Genomic DNA, 22,139 nt, shown 5'->3' with positions numbered 1-22,139 from the left:
CTAACTAACCATACTGTCATGCACTTGTCCTAATAAACTAACCTACACTGTAGCACTCAACACTTTGATGAACATTGTTGCTCAGCTGATAGAGTTGTACCTTCCTTCCTGATGGCTTGTCGTACAGAACTTGTAAGTCGCTTTGGATAAAAGCGTCAGCTAAATGACTAAATGTAAATGTAAATGTAAATGTAAGCCCACTGCAAGGGGTATCTTGAGTTATATGCTATGTAATACTGGTGGATATCTGGTAGTCCTATTCCTCCACTACTTCTTGGTTTTATAAGTTTTTTATGACTGATTCTAGGTTTTCTGTTGTTCCATAGGAAGCCAGAAAATAATTTGTTTATTTCTTTGAACCAACTAGGAGGGAACTTTAACGGTATAGAGGACATCAAAAAAGCTAGCCTTGGTAACAAATTCATTTTTATAATATCAGACCTGTCCTCCTTTATATTCTTTAAAAGGTCAGATGTATTTACCTCAACCATTTTTTCAATGGGAGATCGGATTTTAATTCCCAGGTATTTAATTCCTTTTGGCTTCCAATTGAAAGGAGCAGAACCCAGATGTGATTGAAAAGTTAGGTTGTTAAGTGGAATAGCTTCACTTTTACTATAATTCACTTTATAGCCCGAATATTTTCCAAATGTATCTATAAGCTTTAGCACTTGAGAGATGGAATGGCTAGGATTTGTTAGTGTGGATTTGTTAGTGTTAATAATATGTCATCAGCAAACAGGCTGGCCTTATACTCACAACTACCAATACGAATACCACTGATTTCCTTATGAGCACGTATAGCACAGGCAAGTGGTTCGAGGGAAAGAATAAAAATGTGCGGTGAAACCGGACATCCTTGGCGGGTAGATCGATAGAGATGGAATGGATCAGACCTTATACCATTTGTTCTGACTGACGTAACCGGTTCATGGTAAAGTGCCTTTATCCAGTTCATGAGAACCGGTCCAAATCCGTATTTAGGAAGTACATAAAACAGATATTTCCACTCCACTCGATCAAAGGCTTTCTCAGCATCCAGCGATATTGCCATCGCTGGATGATGGGAGGCCCCCGCCCTTGACATAACATGCATTAGCCTCCTCATGTTATTTGAAGCTAGACGACCATGTACAAAGCCAGCCTGATCAATATGAATCAATGAGGCTATAACATTTTCCAATCGCCCTGAAAGGACCTTCGCAAACAACTTATAATCATTATTTAAAATACTCAAAGGTCTGAAATTACACATTTGCAAGTGATCCTTGCCAGGTTTTGGAATCAATGAAATAGTAGCTTGCCGCATGGTTGGCGGCATGGATTGATTGGCCACTATATCATTAAACAGCAATATTAGAAGTGGTGTAAGAGTGACTTGGAAACACTTAAGAAATTCACTTGTATAGCCATCATCACCCGGTGTTTTACCGGTCGAGAGGGATTTGATAGCTGATTTAATTTCATTTTCCATGATAGGTGCATCCAGTGATTCCCTTTCTTCTTCAGAGAGGGTTGGGAGATTTATATCTCTGAAAATGTTTTCCATTTCCTCTTCACTCGTACAACATTCTGATTTATACAGTGTGCTATAAAATTTAGTGAATGCTTGATTGATTTGAAGTTGATCACAAATCAAAGAACCATCTTCATCATATATGCTAGAGATTGATTGACGATTTTCTTGCTGCTTCAGTCTGAGAGCAAGCATTTGACCAGCCTTATCACCAGATTCATAATATTTTCGACGCAACTGAAAGAAGGCAAATGCATTTTCCTCATGTAGAATTGCTTGTAATTCTGTTTTTATAACCAACACTGTGTTTTTCAGTTCTAAATTGTCAGGGTCCAACATATGACTAGATTCCAAGGACTTAAGTTCAGTAATCAGACCATGTTTCCTTGCCATTTTTTCCCTTAGCTGTTGAGTAGCTTATAATCCAGCCCCTACAAGTTGCCTTATAAGCCTCAAGATGGTAGACATCTTGAAGCAGGCAGGGACCACTGACTCCGCCAGGGATTGATTAAATATGGTGGTGAACACAGGGGCTAGCTGGTTGGCACAGGACTTAAGTATGCGTCCTGTTATACCATCTGGGCCAGCATCTTTTCTTGTGGTTACCTGCATAAATGCTCTTCTCACACTGTGTTCCGACAACGAGAGAGCGTCCCCGCCCCCCCGTGGTTGCCCCCCCCTCCACAACAGCCGGCGCGCCAGTGACGTCACTAGCCGTTGAGCTAGCGGCGCCACTGTCTGCCCCAAACCGAGCGTAGAAAGTTGAGTTTGTCCGCGAGAGAGGCGTTGTCGCTCCCCATTGAGGGGGCGCTGACTTTGTAGTCAGTTATTGTCCTCAGTCCCCGCCATAAGCCTCTTGTGTCGTTTTGTGCCATTTGTGTCTCCAGTTTATCAGCATATGTCCGTTTTGCAAGTTTTACAGCCTTGCGCAGAGTATAGACTGTAGCCCAGTGGCGGCCGGTGTGAACTACATTTGGGTGGGCGCGGGGGGGGTGAAGGGGGGGGGGGGGCAAGCGGACAGCTGACCAAGCGGACACTGGGAGTCCATGTCAGTGTGGGAGTCAATGTCTGTGGGAGTCAATGTCAGTGTGGGAGTCAATGTCAGTGTGGGAGTCAATGTCAGTGTGGGAGTCAATGTCAGTGTGGGAGTCCAGGGTGGCCTGGGTGGCAAACGTACTCCAGTCCGTGAGTTGAAACCGGTGCTGCAGCACAGAGTCCTCAGACTTGCATCTTTCAAGTGAAATACATTATGAATGAATGAATGAATGAATTCCATTGCAGAAGCAGCTCCAGGCTCCACTGAAGACCTTATGTGACAAGCTACAGGCCTTTAAAGAAATCAAACGAACATGCGTCCGCACAGCAGAACACGTAAAGGTACAAATATTCTGTATTAATGATAAATTATTTACTGTAAGGTTGCAGCTGCACTCAACCTGCACACAGTAAAAATAAGTGCCCTATTGTACATTTGTAGTCCATTGTGGGAGAGACATGATTTTTCGTTTCGGCGCGAGGGCAACAAATTGCCGCCCACCTTGCACTTTCATCAGAGCGGGAAACGCCAACACCCGCGCCCAGTAGCGGCTGTGAGCGCGGGCACGTCAAACAGGCTGCTGTTTATCAAGGACACACTCTCCGGGCGGAAATTTCTCTGCAACACCGGGGCGCAGAGGAGCGTCCTACCCGCGACGGTGGGGGACACCGCCGGCAGGGAGGGAGGTCCGCGACTGACGACCGCCAACGGTAGCCCTATCCGCACCTACGGTACGAGGACTGTGGAATTGTGTTTTGGGGGCCAGCGGTTCACGTGGGACTTCGTCACTGCCGACATTGAGTTCCCGCTACTCGGGCGGATTTCCTTTGTGCACATGGGCTCCTCGTGGACGTGAGGCACGGCCGCCTGGTAGACGCCCAGACATATGCTTCTTTGACATGCATGCGCGATGAAGTGGTATACCGCAGGCTAGCCAGCTCGCTCGCAGAAGGGGACGTGTACCAACGCCTACTACGGGAGTTTCCCAGCTTAACACAGCCTACGTTCTCAGCCGCGACCACCAAACACAGGGTCGAGCACCACATCGAGACCGAAGGCGCTCCCGTGTACGCAAGGGTCCGCCGGCTCAATCCTGACAGATTAGCAGTTGCTAGGTCAGAGTTCGCCAACATGGAGAGGTTGGGGATTATCCGGCGCTCGGACAGTCCCTGGGCCTCACCGCTGCACATCGTTCCTAAGCCGGATGGCGGATGGAGGCCGTGCGGCGACTACAGACGCCTCAACGACGCTACGACGCTACCCAGTCCCCCACATCCAGGACTTCTCAGTGCACCTGGCGGGTAAGCTGGTCTTTTCAAAGGTGGACCTGGTACGTGGTTACCACCAGGTGCCGGTACACCCCTCGGACGTCCCGAAGACGGCGGTGGTAACACCCTTCGGACTATTCGAATTCCTGCGGATGCCGTTCGGACTTAAGAACGCGGCACAGTCTTTTCAGAGGCTAATGGTCTCGACACTCAGGGACATGCCGTTTATTTTTGTTTACCTGGACGACATCCTCGTGGCCAGCTCTTTACGAGGCTTGGCCAACACGGCCTAATCCTCAACCCGGCTAAGTGCCAGTTTGGGTTGACCGCCATACAATTCCTCTGACACCTCATTGACAAGAGGGGGGCCGCCCCCCTCCCGGCGAAGGTGGCTGCCATTTCCGCTTTCCCCCGACCCCCGACGGCCCGAGCACTCAGGGAGTTCCTCGGGATGGTGACGTTTTATCACCGGTTCATCCCCCAGGCAGCCCACATCATGCGGCCACTGAAGGGCAAGTCCCCCAACCAGCCTGTCGACTGGACGACCGAGAGGATGACTGCCTTCACGGCCACCAAGACGGCCCTGGGTGATGCCGCTATGTTGGCTCACCCGGCGCTTGGGGCCCCGGTCGCCATTACCACTGACGCGTCAGACTACGCGGTGGGAGCCATACATGAACAGTATGTGGACGCCTCCTGGCAACCGCTGGCGTTTTTCAGCCGTCAACTGACCCCTAGGGAGCGCAAGTACAGCACATTTGACAGAGAACTCCTAGGCCTCTGGTTGGCGGTGCGCCATTTCCGGTTCATGCTGGAGGGCCGGGAGTTTACGGCCTTCGTGGACCACAAACCCCTCACATTCTCCATGTCCAAGGTGGCCGAGCCGTGGTCCGCGCGGCAGCAGCGCCAACTCGCATATATTTCCGAGTACACCACGGATATACGACATATCGCCGGGAAGGCCAATGTGGTCGCAGACTGCCTATCCAGGGTCGTCATCGGAGCTGTGCAACTGGGCCTCGACTACGTCAGCATGAGCTCGGAACAAACTTCCGACCACGACATCCAAGCCCTCAAGACAGCGGATACCAGTCTGCGCCTCAGGGACGTCACGATTGGCGTCTCAGGTGCGTCCCTGCTCTGTGACCTCTCCACCGGACACCCCCGCCCGCTAGTCCCTAAAAGCTGGCGTAGACGGGCCTTTGAGGCGGTGCACGGCCTGTCTCACCCCGGTAGGAAGGCTTCGAGCAGGTTGGTTTCACAGAAATTCGTGTGGCGAGGGCTCAAGAAAGACGTGACGACCTGAGTCGACGCATGTGTGGCCTGCCAACGGGCTAAAGTGCACCAACATACTAAGGCCCCGCTGGCGGCATTCGAAGTCCCAGAGAGAAGATTCGATCATGTCAACGTTGACCTCGTGGGCCCGCTTCCCTCCTCTCACGGGTTTACCTACCTGTTTACTATGGTGGACAGGACCACCCGATGGCCGGAAGCCGTTCCCCTCGCCTCGACATCTTCTTCCGACGTGGCCCGCGCCTTTATCAGCACGTGGGTCGCACATTTCGGGACCCCGTCCGACCTCTCCTCCGACCGGGGCTCACAATTTACCTCGGAGCTCTGGAACGCGGTCGCCAGCAGCCTGGGGGTTAAGCTGCACCGTACCACTGCGTACCACCCTCAGGCCAACGGGCTATGCAAACGCTTCCACCGGTCCATGAAGACAGCGCTGCGCGCAGGCCTGACGGACAGCAATTGGGTGGACAAACTGCTGTGGGTCATGCTCGGGCTTAGGAGTGCCCCAAGGAAGACCTGCAGTCCTCGTCAGCGGAACTAGTATATGGCCAGACATTGCGCGTCCCAGGGGATTTTATTCCGGACGCGACGACCCCCTGGTCCGCGGTCAGCCAACGCGCCTCCTAGAGACCTCCTCTTCTCTGGAACAACACAGAGTCCTAGAGACCTCCTCTTCTCAGGAACAACACAGAGTCCTAGAGACCTCCTCTTCTCTGTCAATACAGAGTCCTAGAGACCTCCTCTTCTCAGGAACAACACAGAGTCCTAGAGACCTCCTCTTCTCAGGAACAACACAGAGTCCTAGAGACCTCCTCTTCTCAGGAACAACACAGAGTCCTAGAGACCTCATCTTCTCAGGAACAATACAGAGTCCTAGAGACCTCCTCTTCTCAGGAACAACACAGAGTCCTAGAGACCTCCTCTTCTCAGGAACAACACAGAGTCCTAGAGACCTCCTCTTCTCAGGAACAACACAGAGTCCTAGAGACCTCCTCTTCTCAGGAACAACACAGAGTCCTAGAGACCTCCTCTTCTCAGGAACAACACAGAGTCCTAGAGACCTCCTCTTCTCTGGAACAACACAGAGTCCTAGAGACCTCCTCTTCTCAGGAACAACACAGAGTCCTAGAGACCTCCTCTTCTCTGGAACAACACAGAGTCCTAGAGACCTCCTCTTCTCAGGAACAACACAGAGTCCTAGAGACCTCCTCTTCTCAGGAACAACACAGAGTCCTAGAGACCTCCTCTTCTCAGGAACAACACAGAGTCCTAGAGACCTCCTCTTCTCTGTCAACACAGAGTCCTAGAGACCTCCTCTTCTCTGGAACAACACAGAGTCCTAGAGACCTCCTCTTCTCAGGAACAACACAGAGTCCTAGAGACCTCCTCTTCTCAGGAACAACACAGAGTCCTAGAGACCTCCTCTTCTCAGGAACAACACAGAGTCCTAGAGACCTCCTCTTCTCAGGAACAACACAGAGTCCTAGAGACCTCCTCTTCTCTGTCAACACAGAGTCCTAGAGACCTCCTCTTCTCAGGAACAACACAGAGTCCTAGAGACCTCCTCTTCTCAGGAACAACACAGAGTCCTAGAGACCTCCTCTTCTCAGGAACAACACAGAGTCCTAGAGACCTCCTCTTCTCTGGAACAACACAGAGTCCTAGAGACCTCCTCTTCTCAGGAACAACACAGAGTCCTAGAGACCTCCTCTTCTCAGGAACAACACAGAGTCCTAGAGACCTCCTCTTCTCTGGAACAACACAGAGTCCTAGAGACCTCCTCTTCTCAGGAACAACACAGAGTCCTAGAGACCTCCTCTTCTCTGGAACAACACAGAGTCCTAGAGACCTCCTCTTCTCTGTCAATACAGAGTCCTAGAGACCTCCTCTTCTCAGGAACAACACAGAGTCCTAGAGACCTCCTCTTCTCTGTCAATACAGAGTCCTAGAGACCTCCTCTTCTCAGGAACAACACAGAGTCCTAGAGACCTCCTCTTCTCAGGAACAACACAGAGTCCTAGAGACCTCCTCTTCTCTGGAACAACACAGAGTCCTAGAGACCTCCTCTTCTCTGTCAACACAGAGTCCTAGAGACCTCCTCTTCTCTGTCAACACAGAGTCCTAGAGACCTCCTCTTCTCAGGAACAACACAGAGTCCTAGAGACCTCCTCTTCTCAGGAACAACACAGAGTCCTAGAGACCTCCTCTTCTCAGGAACAACACAGAGTCCTAGAGACCTCCTCTTCTCAGGAACAACACAGAGTCCTAGAGACCTCCTCTTCTCTGGAACAACACAGAGTCCTAGAGACCTCCTCTTCTCAGGAACAACACAGAGTCCTAGAGACCTCCTCTTCTCAGGAACAACACAGAGTCCTAGAGACCTCCTCTTCTCAGGAACAACACAGAGTCCTAGAGACCTCCTCTTCTCAGGAACAACACAGAGTCCTAGAGACCTCCTCTTCTCAGGAACAACACAGAGTCCTAGAGACCTCCTCTTCTCAGGAACAACACAGAGTCCTAGAGACCTCCTCTTCTCAGGAACAACACAGAGTCCTAGAGACCTCCTCTTCTCTGTCAACACAGAGTCCTAGAGACCTCCTCTTCTCAGGAACAACACAGAGTCCTAGAGACCTCCTATTCTCAGGAACAACACAGAGTCCTAGAGACCTCCTCTTCTCTGGAACAATACAGAGTCCTAGAGACCTCCTCTTCTCAGGAACAACACAGAGTCCTAGAGACCTCCTCTTCTCTGGAACAACACAGAGTCCTAGAGACCTCCTCTTCTCTGGAACAACACAGAGTCCTAGAGACCTCCTCTTCTCAGGAACAACACAGAGTCCTAGAGACCTCCTCTTCTCTGGAACAATACAGAGTCCTAGAGACCTCCTCTTCTCAGGAACAACACAGAGTCCTAGAGACCTCCTCTTCTCTGTCAACACAGAGTCCTAGAGACCTCCTCTTCTCTGGAACAATACAGAGTCCTAGAGACCTCCTCTTCTCTGGAACAATACAGAGTCCTAGAGACCTCCTCTTCTCAGGAACAACACAGAGTCCTAGAGACCTCCTCTTCTCAGGAACAACACAGAGTCCTAGAGACCTCCTCTTCTCTCGAACAACACAGAGTCCTAGAGACCTCCTCTTCTCTGGAACAACACAGAGTCCTAGAGACCTCCTCTTCTCTGGAACAACACAGAGTCCTAGAGACCTCCTCTTCTCTGTCAATACAGAGTCCTAGAGACCTCCTCTTCTCAGGAACAACACAGAGTCCTAGAGACCTCCTCTTCTCTCGAACAACACAGAGTCCTAGAGACCTCCTCTTCTCTGGAACAACACAGAGTCCTAGAGACCTCCTCTTCTCAGGAACAATACAGAGTCCTAGAGACCTCCTCTTCTCAGGAACAACACAGAGTCCTAGAGACCTCCTCTTCTCTGGAACAACACAGAGTCCTAGATACCTCCTCTTCTCAGGAACAACACAGAGTCCTAGAGACCTCCTCTTCTCTGTCAACACAGAGTCCTAGAGACCTCCTCTTCTCTGGAACAACACAGAGTCCTAGAGACCTCCTCTTCTCAGGAACAACACAGAGTCCTAGAGACCTCCTCTTCTCAGGAACAACACAGAGTCCTAGAGACCTCCTCTTCTCTGTCAATACAGAGTCCTAGAGACCTCCTCTTCTCAGGAACAACACAGAGTCCTAGAGACCTCCTCTTCTCAGGAACAACACAGAGTCCTAGAGACCTCCTCTTCTCAGGAACAACACAGAGTCCTAGAGACCTCCTCTTCTCAGGAACAACACAGAGTCCTAGAGACCTCCTCTTCTCTGGAACAATACAGAGTCCTAGAGACCTCCTCTTCTCTGGAACAACACAGAGTCCTAGAGACCTCCTCTTCTCAGGAACAACACAGAGTCCTAGAGACCTCCTCTTCTCTGGAACAATACAGAGTCCTAGAGACCTCCTCTTCTCTGGAACAACACAGAGTCCTAGAGACCTCCTCTTCTCAGGAACAACACAGAGTCCTAGAGACCTCCTCTTCTCTGTCAACACAGAGTCCTAGAGACCTCCTCTTCTCTGTCAACACAGAGTCCTAGAGACCTCCTCTTCTCAGGAACAACACAGAGTCCTAGAGACCTCCTCTTCTCAGGAACAACACAGAGTCCTAGAGACCTCCTCTTCTCAGGAACAACACAGAGTCCTAGAGACCTCCTCTTCTCTGTCAATACAGAGTCCTAGAGACCTCCTCTTCTCAGGAACAACACAGAGTCCTAGAGACCTCCTCTTCTCAGGAACAACACAGAGTCCTAGAGACCTCCTCTTCTCTGGAACAACACAGAGTCCTAGAGACCTCCTCTTCTCAGGAACAACACAGAGTCCTAGAGACCTCCTCTTCTCTGTCAACACAGAGTCCTAGAGACCTCCTCTTCTCTGGAACAACACAGAGTCCTAGAGACCTCCTCTTCTCAGGAACAACACAGAGTCCTAGAGACCTCCTCTTCTCTGGAACAACACAGAGTCCTAGAGACCTCCTCTTCTCTGGAATAACACAGAGTCCTAGAGACCTCCTCTTCTCAGGAACAACACAGAGTCCTAGAGACCTCCTCTTCTCTGGAACAACACAGAGTCCTAGAGACCTCCTCTTCTCAGGAACAACACAGAGTCCTAGAGACCTCCTCTTCTCAGGAACAACACAGAGTCCTAGAGACCTCCTCTTCTCAGGAACAACACAGAGTCCTAGAGACCTCCTCTTCTCAGGAACAACACAGAGTCCTAGAGACCTCCTCTTCTCAGGAACAACACAGAGTCCTAGAGACCTCCTCTTCTCTGGAACAACACAGAGTCCTAGAGACCTCCTCTTCTCAGGAACAACACAGAGTCCTAGAGACCTCCTCTTCTCAGGAACAACACAGAGTCCTAGAGACCTCCTCTTCTCTGGAACAACACAGAGTCCTAGAGACCTCCTCTTCTCTGGAACAACACAGAGTCCTAGAGACCTCCTCTTCTCAGGAACAACACAGAGTCCTAGAGACCTCCTCTTCTCAGGAACAACACAGAGTCCTAGAGACCTCCTCTTCTCAGGAACAACACAGAGTCCTAGAGACCTCCTCTTCTCAGGAACAACACAGAGTCCTAGAGACCTCCTCTTCTCAGGAACAACACAGAGTCCTAGAGACCTCCTCTTCTCAGGAACAACACAGAGTCCTAGAGACCTCCTCTTCTCTGTCAACACAGAGTCCTAGAGACCTCCTCTTCTCAGGAACAACACAGAGTCCTAGAGACCTCCTATTCTCAGGAACAACACAGAGTCCTAGAGACCTCCTCTTCTCTGGAACAATACAGAGTCCTAGAGACCTCCTCTTCTCAGGAACAACACAGAGTCCTAGAGACCTCCTCTTCTCTGGAACAACACAGAGTCCTAGAGACCTCCTCTTCTCTGGAACAACACAGAGTCCTAGAGACCTCCTCTTCTCAGGAACAACACAGAGTCCTAGAGACCTCCTCTTCTCTGGAACAATACAGAGTCCTAGAGACCTCCTCTTCTCTCGAACAACACAGAGTCCTAGAGACCTCCTCTTCTCTGGAACAACACAGAGTCCTAGAGACCTCCTCTTCTCAGGAACAATACAGAGTCCTAGAGACCTCCTCTTCTCAGGAACAACACAGAGTCCTAGAGACCTCCTCTTCTCTGGAACAACACAGAGTCCTAGAGACCTCCTCTTCTCTGTCAACACAGAGTCCTAGAGACCTCCTCTTCTCTGGAACAATACAGAGTCCTAGAGACCTCCTCTTCTCTGGAACAATACAGAGTCCTAGAGACCTCCTCTTCTCAGGAACAACACAGAGTCCTAGAGACCTCCTCTTCTCAGGAACAACACAGAGTCCTAGAGACCTCCTCTTCTCTCGAACAACACAGAGTCCTAGAGACCTCCTCTTCTCTGGAACAACACAGAGTCCTAGAGACCTCCTCTTCTCTGGAACAACACAGAGTCCTAGAGACCTCCTCTTCTCTGTCAATACAGAGTCCTAGAGACCTCCTCTTCTCAGGAACAACACAGAGTCCTAGAGACCTCCTCTTCTCTCGAACAACACAGAGTCCTAGAGACCTCCTCTTCTCTGGAACAACACAGAGTCCTAGAGACCTCCTCTTCTCAGGAACAATACAGAGTCCTAGAGACCTCCTCTTCTCAGGAACAACACAGAGTCCTAGAGACCTCCTCTTCTCTGGAACAACACAGAGTCCTAGATACCTCCTCTTCTCAGGAACAACACAGAGTCCTAGAGACCTCCTCTTCTCTGTCAACACAGAGTCCTAGAGACCTCCTCTTCTCTGGAACAACACAGAGTCCTAGAGACCTCCTCTTCTCAGGAACAACACAGAGTCCTAGAGACCTCCTCTTCTCAGGAACAACACAGAGTCCTAGAGACCTCCTCTTCTCTGTCAATACAGAGTCCTAGAGACCTCCTCTTCTCAGGAACAACACAGAGTCCTAGAGACCTCCTCTTCTCAGGAACAACACAGAGTCCTAGAGACCTCCTCTTCTCAGGAACAACACAGAGTCCTAGAGACCTCCTCTTCTCAGGAACAACACAGAGTCCTAGAGACCTCCTCTTCTCTGGAACAATACAGAGTCCTAGAGACCTCCTCTTCTCTGGAACAACACAGAGTCCTAGAGACCTCCTCTTCTCAGGAACAACACAGAGTCCTAGAGACCTCCTCTTCTCTGGAACAATACAGAGTCCTAGAGACCTCCTCTTCTCTGGAACAACACAGAGTCCTAGAGACCTCCTCTTCTCAGGAACAACACAGAGTCCTAGAGACCTCCTCTTCTCTGTCAACACAGAGTCCTAGAGACCTCCTCTTCTCTGTCAACACAGAGTCCTAGAGACCTCCTCTTCTCAGGAACAACACAGAGTCCTAGAGACCTCCTCTTCTCAGGAACAACACAGAGTCCTAGAGACCTCCTCTTCTCAGGAACAACACAGAGTCCTAGAGACCTCCTCTTCTCTGTCAATACAGAGTCCTAGAGACCTCCTCTTCTCAGGAACAACACAGAGTCCTAGAGACCTCCTCTTCTCAGGAACAACACAGAGTCCTAGAGACCTCCTCTTCTCTGGAACAACACAGAGTCCTAGAGACCTCCTCTTCTCAGGAACAACACAGAGTCCTAGAGACCTCCTCTTCTCTGGAACAACACAGAGTCCTAGAGACCTCCTCTTCTCTGGAATAACACAGAGTCCTAGAGACCTCCTCTTCTCAGGAACAACACAGAGTCCTAGAGACCTCCTCTTCTCTGGAACAACACAGAGTCCTAGAGACCTCCTCTTCTCAGGAACAACACAGAGTCCTAGAGACCTCCTCTTCTCAGGAACAACACAGAGTCCTAGAGACCTCCTCTTCTCAGGAACAACACAGAGTCCTAGAGACCTCCTCTTCTCAGGAACAACACAGAGTCCTAGAGACCTCCTCTTCTCAGGAACAACACAGAGTCCTAGAGACCTCCTCTTCTCTGGAACAACACAGAGTCCTAGAGACCTCCTCTTCTCAGGAACAACACAGAGTCCTAGAGACCTCCTCTTCTCAGGAACAACACAGAGTCCTAGAGACCTCCTCTTCTCTGGAACAACACAGAGTCCTAGAGACCTCCTCTTCTCTGGAACAACACAGAGTCCTAGAGACCTCCTCTTCTCAGGAACAACACAGAGTCCTAGAGACCTCCTCTTCTCAGGAACAACACAGAGTCCTAGAGACCTCCTCTTCTCTGTCAACACAGAGTCCTAGAGACCTCCTCTTCTCTGGAACAACACAGAGTCCTAGAGACCTCCTCTTCTCAGGAACAACACAGAGTCCTAGAGACCTCCTCTTCTCAGGAACAACACAGAGTCCTAGAGACCTCCTCTTCTCAGGAACAACACAGAGTCCTAGAGACCTCCTCTTCTCAGGAACAACACAGAGTCCTAGAGACCTCCTCTTCTCAGGAACAACACAGAGTCCTAGAGACCTCCTCTTCTCAGGAACAACACCTTCCACTTCAGGACATCGCCTCAGACTCCCGTCTCTCAGCACTACAGTCTATATATATTCAGCAATTCTCTCTGCCAGGTCAGTGTGCATCTTGAAACTGCTGAGCGGTACTGAACCGATAGACTAAACAGCATAGATTTTCGGCTTTCCAGTGTGGAGGAATCTTCATGTGTCGAGTCGGCGGTGATTTGGAGACTGGGAAAATACAGTTTTCTTACCTTGTAGTAGTAACGTGAATATTTAGGAAAAAAGCTTTGGGACCGCTTCTGTAAAGAAAGACTTCGCTGTGGAAGAGAAATAAACCATTTGGATATCTTTGTTTTACACTGGAGCGGCTGTGGACATTATTTGTCTTTATCAACGAACGTACTACTCACGAGTAAGCAACTTTAACCAGTAGAGTGGAACGTCGGCCCTCATAACTAGTGATCAAACAGTGACTTCAACCAGCTGCTGACTGAATCTAAGTAAGTTTATAACTAAAGTTAAAGTAAACTTCAGGGAGATTTCCAGAGGAGGGAGTGTTACTGAGAGACAAAATGGCTTCGTCTCATTGTGAAGAGGATCTGTCTTGTCCCGTGTGCCATGACATCTACACAGATCCTGTCCTCTTGTTGTGTAGCCACAGCTTCTGTAAAGCCTGTCTGCAACAATACTGGAGAGACAGAGAAGACAAGAACTGTCCACTTTGTAGGGAAGTCTCTTCAATGTTAGATCCTCCTCGTAACTTGGCTTTGAAGAACCTGTGTGAGGCCTTCAGGGAGAGAAGCCAGGGAGCTCCAGCAGGTCCTGAGGTGCTCTGCAGTCTGCACAGAGAAGAACTCAAGCTCTTCTGTCTGGATGACCTGCTCCAGCTCATTGATGTGGTGTATCAGTCCTCCAGAAAACACAAGAGCCACAACTGCTGCCCCATAGAGGAAGCTTCGGAGGATCACAAGGTATGGCAAAATCATTATTATATTAATTTATTCAATCTTTAATTATACTCAATAAATACACAGAGTAAACATTGTTGTCACGTTGTTAATGAATACAGAAACATTAGACAATCAGAACAATTAGATAGGATTAGATTCAGACACTGATGTTGGAGTTTATTTATTTTTGTCCACAATGTAGGAGGTGTGAGAGTCAATGTCAGTGTGGGATTCAATGTCAGTGTGGGAGTCAATGTCAGCATGGGAGTCAATGTCAGTGTGGAAGTCAATGTCAGCATGGGAGTCAATGTCAGCATGGGGGTCAATGTCAGTGTGGAAGTCAATGTCAGTGTGGGAGTCCATGTCAGTGTGGGAGTCAATGTCAGTGTGGGAGTCAATGTCAGTGTGGGAGTCAATGTCAGTGTGGGAGTCAATGTCAGTGTGAGAGTCCATGTCAGTGTGGGAGTCAATGTCAGTGTGGGAGTCCATGTCAGTGTGGGAGTCAATGTCAGTGTGGGAGTCAATGTCAGTGTGGGAGTCCATGTCAGTGTGGGAGTCAATGTCAGTGTGGGAGTCCATGTCAGTGTGGGAGTCAATGTCAGTGTGGGAGTCCATGGTGGCCTGGGTGGCAAACGTACTCCAGTCCGTGAGTTGAAACCGGTGCTGCAGCACAGAGTCCTCACACTTGCATCTTTCAAGTGAAATACATCATGAATTAATTAATTAATGAATTCCATTGCAGAAGCAGCTCCAGGCTCCACTGAAGACCTTACGTGACAAGCTACAGGCCTTTAAAGAAATCAAACAAACATGCGTCCGCACAGCAGAACACGTAAAGGTACAAATATTCTGTATTAATGATAAATGATTTACTGTAAGGTTGCAGCTGCACTCAACCTGCACACAGTAAAAAAATAAGTGCCCTATTGTACATTTGTAGTCCATTGTGGGAGAGACATGATTTTTAACCCCCCTACTGTATATTTCAGTTAGTTAGATAGTAAATTATAACACTACCTTATGCATACTGCACCTTATGTGACACTGTGAATGCTCTATAGTTAGTTAGATAGTAAATTATATTGACTTATTTCCTTAAACTTATTTGTTTACACTGCGTGTGTTGTTTTTACTACCTGTACCCCCCCCCAGGGGTGTAATTATGGGGGGACACACACAGGGGACATGTCCCCTGCATGTTTTCAGAAGGCAGTTATTGTCCCCTGCACTTTTTTACCGTCCAAAACAATGTTACAAGATCATAAACGGAGCCGCGACGCGGCACTTGGACCACACGGAAAACGGCTGCTTGTTCCATCTCTGAGCTCAGGTCTCTGACGACCTGAGCCATTGTCATGCGAGGGAGAGTCGCATGTCTGTGTGCACACGCTAAGTACCGAGCACAGCTGTCTTTGCATAACAACAACAACAGCCATGTCGTCAGGTGTGCTCAGATACAGAGCACCCCTCCCCTGAAAGTTTGGTGTGAAGCTGAACGATGGTCTGTGTGAAATATCTGTCTATGACCTTGTTGTATTTAAAAGCCTCTAGGCCAGACCTGGGCATTGTTGATTCTGACCGGCCTGCAAAAGATTACATCATAATAGAAAATTTAAAAAAATCTTATTTTTTTTAAACTTTTAAACTTTTTCTTTTAACTTTTTTTTTTTTTTTTTTTTTTTTACAACTGAAGTAGGTATATTACATTTTTAGAGACTAAAGTACTGAAAAAAGTACCGTTGGGTACCGGTATCGATTCACAGGTACCGGTACCGTATTGGTTCAAATGTGAACGGTACCCATCCCTACTGAGCACACAACTGCAGGGCAAGGGCATTTTTGCTCATGAAATGCATAGCCATGTGAAAAAATATGACAAAGTTGCAATTAATTTCAAGGCAACTAGGCAGCAACAATCTCGAACACATGAAAACCCTGAAAGAAGTCAAACCATCAGATGATCACCGGCACAGGTACTCATCCATGTTGGGAGCACTGCATGATGAATTTTCAAGGCGTTTTCAAGATTTTAAAAAGGTTGAGGATGAAATGCAGCTGGTTTCCTCTCCCTTTACCTGCAGTGTTGATAGTGCACCCACTGATGTTCAGCTTGACCTCATTGACCTGCAGTCTGATTCACTACTGAAAGAGCACTTTAAGTCAGCATCACTGCTAGAGTTCTACTCTGCTCTCAAGGAGGAGAACTTTCCAAACATGAGGAGACATGCTCAGAAGATGTTGGTTATCTTTGGATCCACCTACATATGTGAACAGACATTCTCAGTCATGAAGTTTACCAAATCCAGGTACAGATCCTCTCTCACTGATGAACATGTCAGCTGTGCTTCACATCTCCACCTCAGACATTCAACCTGACTTTGATGGACTTGTTAAAGCTCAAAAGAGACTGGATTTCTCACACTGAATGAAAAAAAAGAACTGAAGAACACTAAAATGTGGGAATATAACAAGTGAAATGGGACACTTGATCCTTTTCTTTTTTCTGCACAGTAAAAAAAAGAACGGAAGAACACTAAAATGTGGAAATATAACAAGTGAAATGGGACACATGATATTTTTTTTTGCACAGTTCTGAAAACATTAAATGTAAAGTCAAAAAGGCTACAAAACTGGGACACTTTTCTTTACACAGTTACACAGTTCAGTGACATGTCTTGTTTATTTTAGCTACAAAGATGATGTGATGTCTTTAGAAATCTAAGAAAATCCTTGTTTCAATAGTATATGAAACTCAAAATGCCCCTTGTTATTAATGTGACTGAAAATGAGTTAAATGTTTCACATTTTGTTTATCATTATTATTATTTATCATTTTGGAAATTCTATTTGAATAAATTATATTTTTGAAAGCTAACCTCACCTTTTAATTGCCAAATAATAACACACTCTTACCAGCGGTCAAAACAATGCCATTTACTGCTTTTTATATAGTATATCAAAGCAGGGTAGCCGGACCAGCACTCACAGGTTCAATGTTTTTTTATTGGCAGCCTGAATCAAAGCAGACATGTTTCGGACAATGTCCTTCATCAGTGGTATGGCTAGCACTGGAAATGCATTCAAGGTGATGATTAAATACACCTGGCAGGTAAATGACACGGCAGGAAAGCGAATTTATCTAATCTCCTAGTCAAAACTGATTTGCCCTTAAAGAAACCTTCTCATTTTATGTCCAACATCCCAGACGGAAATTTTCCCTGCCAATCCTGTGTTCAGTGCCAGGGTATGATTAAAGATAAATGTTTCGTACATCCAAAAACGGGGAAAAATATCCGAGTCAAAGGACGGATTACGTGTAATTCGTCCAATCTGGTGTATTTGCTAAAATGTCCTTGTAATTTTTCCTATGTGGGCAAAACAACGAGAGCCTTTAAATCAAGAATAAGTGAACACAAATGTGCAGTGAGGAATTTAGATGTCAAGTCATCTGTAGCTCGACATTTCTCTAAGTGTAAGCATACAGTCAACGACCTCAAATATATGGGACTAGAGTTAGTACTCAGGCCAGCGCGAGGTGGAGACAGACACAAGCTGCTGCTGCAACGTGAATGTTATTATATCCACCTGTTTAATTGTATCGAACCTAAGGGTATGAATGAAGAAAACGTCTTAACCTGTTTCCTTTAACCTCCTTACCCCCACATTGTTATTTCTGGTCTGATTAAAGATGTTGTTTGTTGCCAAACTAGAGGCATGATTCACAAAGATGCCCTATGGATAATTTGAAATTAATTAATTCAATTAAGTAAAGTAGCTCAATTAGCCCTATAAATTAAAGGGCATGCTATATGTTATCAAGTTTCTGGTAATTTTGTTTTGTTTCGTTTTGTATTGTATTGTTTATAAATATTTATTGATGATAGATATAGATATATCTATACATATGTATAAATTATGATTGGACTCTATTTGATAGGTCATTCATTTAGTCATATTGCATAGGCACACCTGCGTTGTGATGTCATTTCCTGCCGTGTCATTTACCTGCCAGGTGTATTTAATCATCACCTTGAATGCATTTCCAGTGCTAGCCATACCACTGATGAAGGACATTGTCCGAAACATGTCTGCTTTGATTCAGGCTGCCAATAAAAAAACATTGAACCTGTGAGTGCTGGTCCGGCTACCCTGCTTTGATATACTGAACTTTATGGGATTACAGCACCCAGTGTGAGTACTTGTGAGCGCGGTCTAACTTGACTATACTGCTTTTTATATAGAAATAAAATATATTATGCATAATTTAGTTCGGAATTTTGGCCCGGCCCTCCAAAATATTTTCAGTTGCTCATTTGGCCCCCTGGAAAAATAATTGCCCACCCCTGCTCTAGGCTGTTGTTTTATACATTGTAGATAATAAATAGCACGATCTCTCTCTCTCTCTCTCTCTCTCTCTCTCTCTCTCTCTCTCTCTCTCACGTACTCTCACGTTCCGAGACTCGTGTGGCGTTATGACTTGTCATAAGTGAATTGTATATAGAAACAACTCACCAAAATTTACTTGCACAACTGATTTTTTTTTTTTAAATCTACGACCTTACAGCCACTGATCACGCCCCACAAATGTGTCCCCTCCACCATTGAAAACAAAATGATGCCCTTGCCCCCCCCCCCCCATCCCCCATGCTGCTATGATGCCTGAATTTCCCCAAGGTGATCAATAAAGGAATATCTTATCTTATAATCTCCAGGTCCAGGCCCTGCACACAGAGAAGCAGATTGAGAAGGAGTTTAAGAAGCTTCTCCAGGTTCTCCACGAGGAAAAGGAGGCCAGGGTAGCTGCACTGAAGGAGGAAGAGGAGCAGAAGAGCCAGACGATGAAGGAGAAGATTGAGGGGCTGGACAGAGAGATGTCAACCCTTTCAGACACAATCAGAGCCATAGAGCAGGAGCTGAACGCTGAACACGTCTCCTTCCTGCAGGTCAGGACTGGTCTCTCTTCAGTTCATAGGGAAAGATGCTGAGGATGTTTAGTACACTGTAAAAACTGGGATTGGAGTTCATTCATATTTATTAAATAAGTATTAGTAACCTATACATAATAAAAAAGACTATGTGCCGTTTGAAATAGAAATGAGCTGAATTCAATGCATTTGAACCATTTATGAATTGCATTTTACACAGTTTTAGTTTAATACAATTAGCTGATAGTTTAAAAGTGACCAGATGACGGGGCGGTTAGGTGGCCGAGCGGAGATTGCGTTCGTCACCAACCCCGGAGGTTGTCACCAGCTTGGCTGGCCGTCTGCACTAATACAATTGGCTGTATTAGAGGGTGGGAGAAGCTGGCGGGGTGGGTCCGGGTCGTTGTAAACAGCGACTCCTACAGTTCGGTCGGGGCGCCTGCTAAGCGCGGATAGGACTTGAGGGGGATAGTGTGGTCCTCCCACACGCTACGCCCTCTCGATGAGAATCCGCGCTGCCAGGTGAAAAGAAGCGGTGATTGGCTGGACGTGTGTCGGAGGAAGCACGTGGTAGCCTCCACTCTCCCAGATGATCTGACTGTGGGGGGTAAGTGCGCAGCGACCAGGAAGGGACTGGGAATTGGCATAACGACTAACATTGGGATGGGAGAAAATCGGAGGAAAATGGAGGGGGAAAAAGATCAATAATAAAAAAAAAAATTGACCAGATGACACTCAGTTTTTACAGTGTCGTGTTTAACTTGATCTGTCTTTACCTCCATAGAACTACAAGATCACACTGAAAAAGTAAGTGATTTATCTCTCTTTTTGTCGCTCTCTTTCTCTCTCATCTCTATCTCTTTCTATCTCTCTTTTTCTCAATTTCTCTCTCTTTCTTTCTATCTTTCTCTCCTTTCTCTCTCTCTCTCCTTTCTCTGACTCTCTTTCCCTGACTGCTCCCATGTTAACCCTTTCACCGCCGCACTACCAAAACGGTTAACCCTTTCACTGCAACAATACACAGAAGGTTAACCCTTTCACTGCCACACGACAGCCTGTTAACCCTTTCACTGCCACACGACAGAAGGTTAACCCGGCAACCGTCGGTTGTGTGATAGTAAAGGGTTAACCTTCTGTCGTGTGGCAGTGAAAGGGTTAACGGGCGTCGCTGTTCACCACGGCCGTGGGTGGGTGCGTGACTCGCGGGCGGGAAGCAAAGTTCTTTTTCCGCTCCGGTTGGATTCAGAGGCGTGCGCCACGCGCATTTTCACAGAAACACACTCAATATCTGCATTATTACCACATAGATGTTGTTCAACCAGCTAATGTGTCTGTATCTTTCCCAATACAAATAAACCATATTACTGTACTTTTTCAGGAGTACATCACACTGATCATCATTCTAAAATTCATTCTAACATTCTAATTAATGAGATAATAACGGGTTATACATGCAAAATGGACACTGGAACTGGAAATCTTTTATTTTTATTTTTTTATCTTCAAACGGGGACTGACTTCAACTTCAACTTCAACTTCAAATTACTTTATTTTCCTTTCGGAACTTCATTTGTGCTTCAGTGGTTGAAAGACAAACATACAGTCACAATACATAGACACTCACCACTATAAAGAAACACCAACTACATTAAAACTACAGTACTTAAAGCATGATATATTAAAATCCATGTGGAGCAGTTCTATATGTATATAAATAATAAATAATAGGCATTTACAGCTGTTCCAATGTAAATCTGTGCGCTTCTGCTCTGAAGTGGACGGCCACGAGAGCTGTCTCTCTCTCTCTCTCTCTCTCTCTCTCTCTCTCTCTCTCTCTCTCTCTCTCTCTCTCTCTCTCTCTCTCTCTCTCTCTCTCTCTCCTTTTAAATCTGCATCTCAGATTAAAGGTGCTGTTGTAATTGGATGATCTGGATGATGTGACTGAAGTTGAGAGGGTAGTGGAATGTATGTATGTATTTATTGTGTATTTATTGATTGAGTGGAAATGATTGTATTAGAAACATGATGGAGAAGAGATGGAATACAGTTATCTTTATGGAAATCAATATCTCTCTCTTCTCTGCGGCTCTGAAGCTAAGCCCACAGCAGGACTGACTCTTGAATGTTCTTCCAGAGCTCAGTGCAACCTGCCTGGTCCACAGCTGGTCTCAGGAGCGCTGATAGACGAGGCCAAACACCTGGGCAACCTGACCTTCAGAGTCTGGGAGGAGATGAAGGAGAGGGTCAAGTTCACTCCTGTCACTCTGGACCCAAACACTGCAACACCCTGGTTCTCTATATCTGATGATCTGACCAGTGTGAGACACACAGACACAGAGCAGCAGCTCCCTGACAACCCAGAGAGGAACATGGTGTATAACGATGTTCTGGGTTCTGAGAGCTTCAGCTCAGGACAACACAGCTGGGAGGTGGAGGTGGGAGACCATCCTCACTGGATTATAGGTGTAGCTAAAGAGTCATTTGACAGGAAGAGAGAGGGGCTAGAGGCATCACCACAACATGGTATCTGGGCTCTATGTTATGTGAGAGGTAAGTACTGTAATGTTCTGGGTGAGATCCTCACAGTGAAGAAGAGCCTCCAGAGGATCAGAGTACAGCTGGACTATGACGGGGGGAAGCTGTCCTTCTACGACCCTGAAGACATGACTCACATCTACACTCATCAACACACCTTCACTGAGAAACTCTACCCATACTTCAGTATAGGACCGGCTGGTGATGCCAAACACCCTGATATAAACATCTGCCCATCAGAGGCAAGATCTGGAGCGGCACAAGACCGAAGAGGATGGAGGAGCTTCGTCGATGGCTTGTGTTCCTTAAGCTAAGCTTCAGCCATCAGAGGTGTCTCTCTCTGTGATATAGTCATGACAGTGAGGTGTGTGTGTGTGTGTGTGTGTGTGTGTGTGTGTGTGTGTGTGTGTGTGTGTGTGTGTGTGTGTGTGTGTGTGTGTGTGTGTGTGTGTGTGTGTGTGTGTGTGTGTGTGTGTGTGTGTGTGTGTGTGTGTGTGTGTGTGTGTGTGTGTGTGTGTGTGTGTGTGTGTGTGTGTGTGTGTGTGTGTGTGTGTGTGTGTTCGGGACCGATCCCACTTCACTTCCCTTCCTCTGGCTCTACCGCCTGGCAGGTATTACCTTAAAGAGAT

General features: G+C 47.2%; 1 protein-coding gene across 1 annotated transcript; it reads left to right on the top strand.

Moving 5' to 3' along the window:
* Positions 1 to 13,672: 13,672 nt before the first annotated feature.
* On the top strand, positions 13,673 to 21,824 carry LOC311247875 (zinc-binding protein A33-like; the record flags this gene model as incomplete). The annotated part of the gene is made up of 4 exons (XM_084338858.1): positions 13,673 to 14,071; positions 18,763 to 18,993; positions 19,760 to 19,782; positions 21,110 to 21,824. 4 exons carry the CDS (start codon positions 13,673 to 13,675, stop codon positions 21,822 to 21,824), a joined length of 1,368 nt encoding a protein of 455 aa, XP_084194984.1.
* Between the last annotated feature and the right edge of the window lie 315 nt (positions 21,825 to 22,139).

Source organism: Notolepis coatsorum (genome assembly GCF_963971535.1).
Source record: "Notolepis coatsorum genome assembly, contig: SCAFFOLD_93, whole genome shotgun sequence".
Taxonomy (NCBI): Eukaryota; Metazoa; Chordata; class Actinopteri; order Aulopiformes; family Paralepididae; genus Notolepis; species Notolepis coatsorum.
Note: the sequence above shows the minus strand (reverse complement) of the source record. Positions and strands in the feature narration are given on the sequence as shown.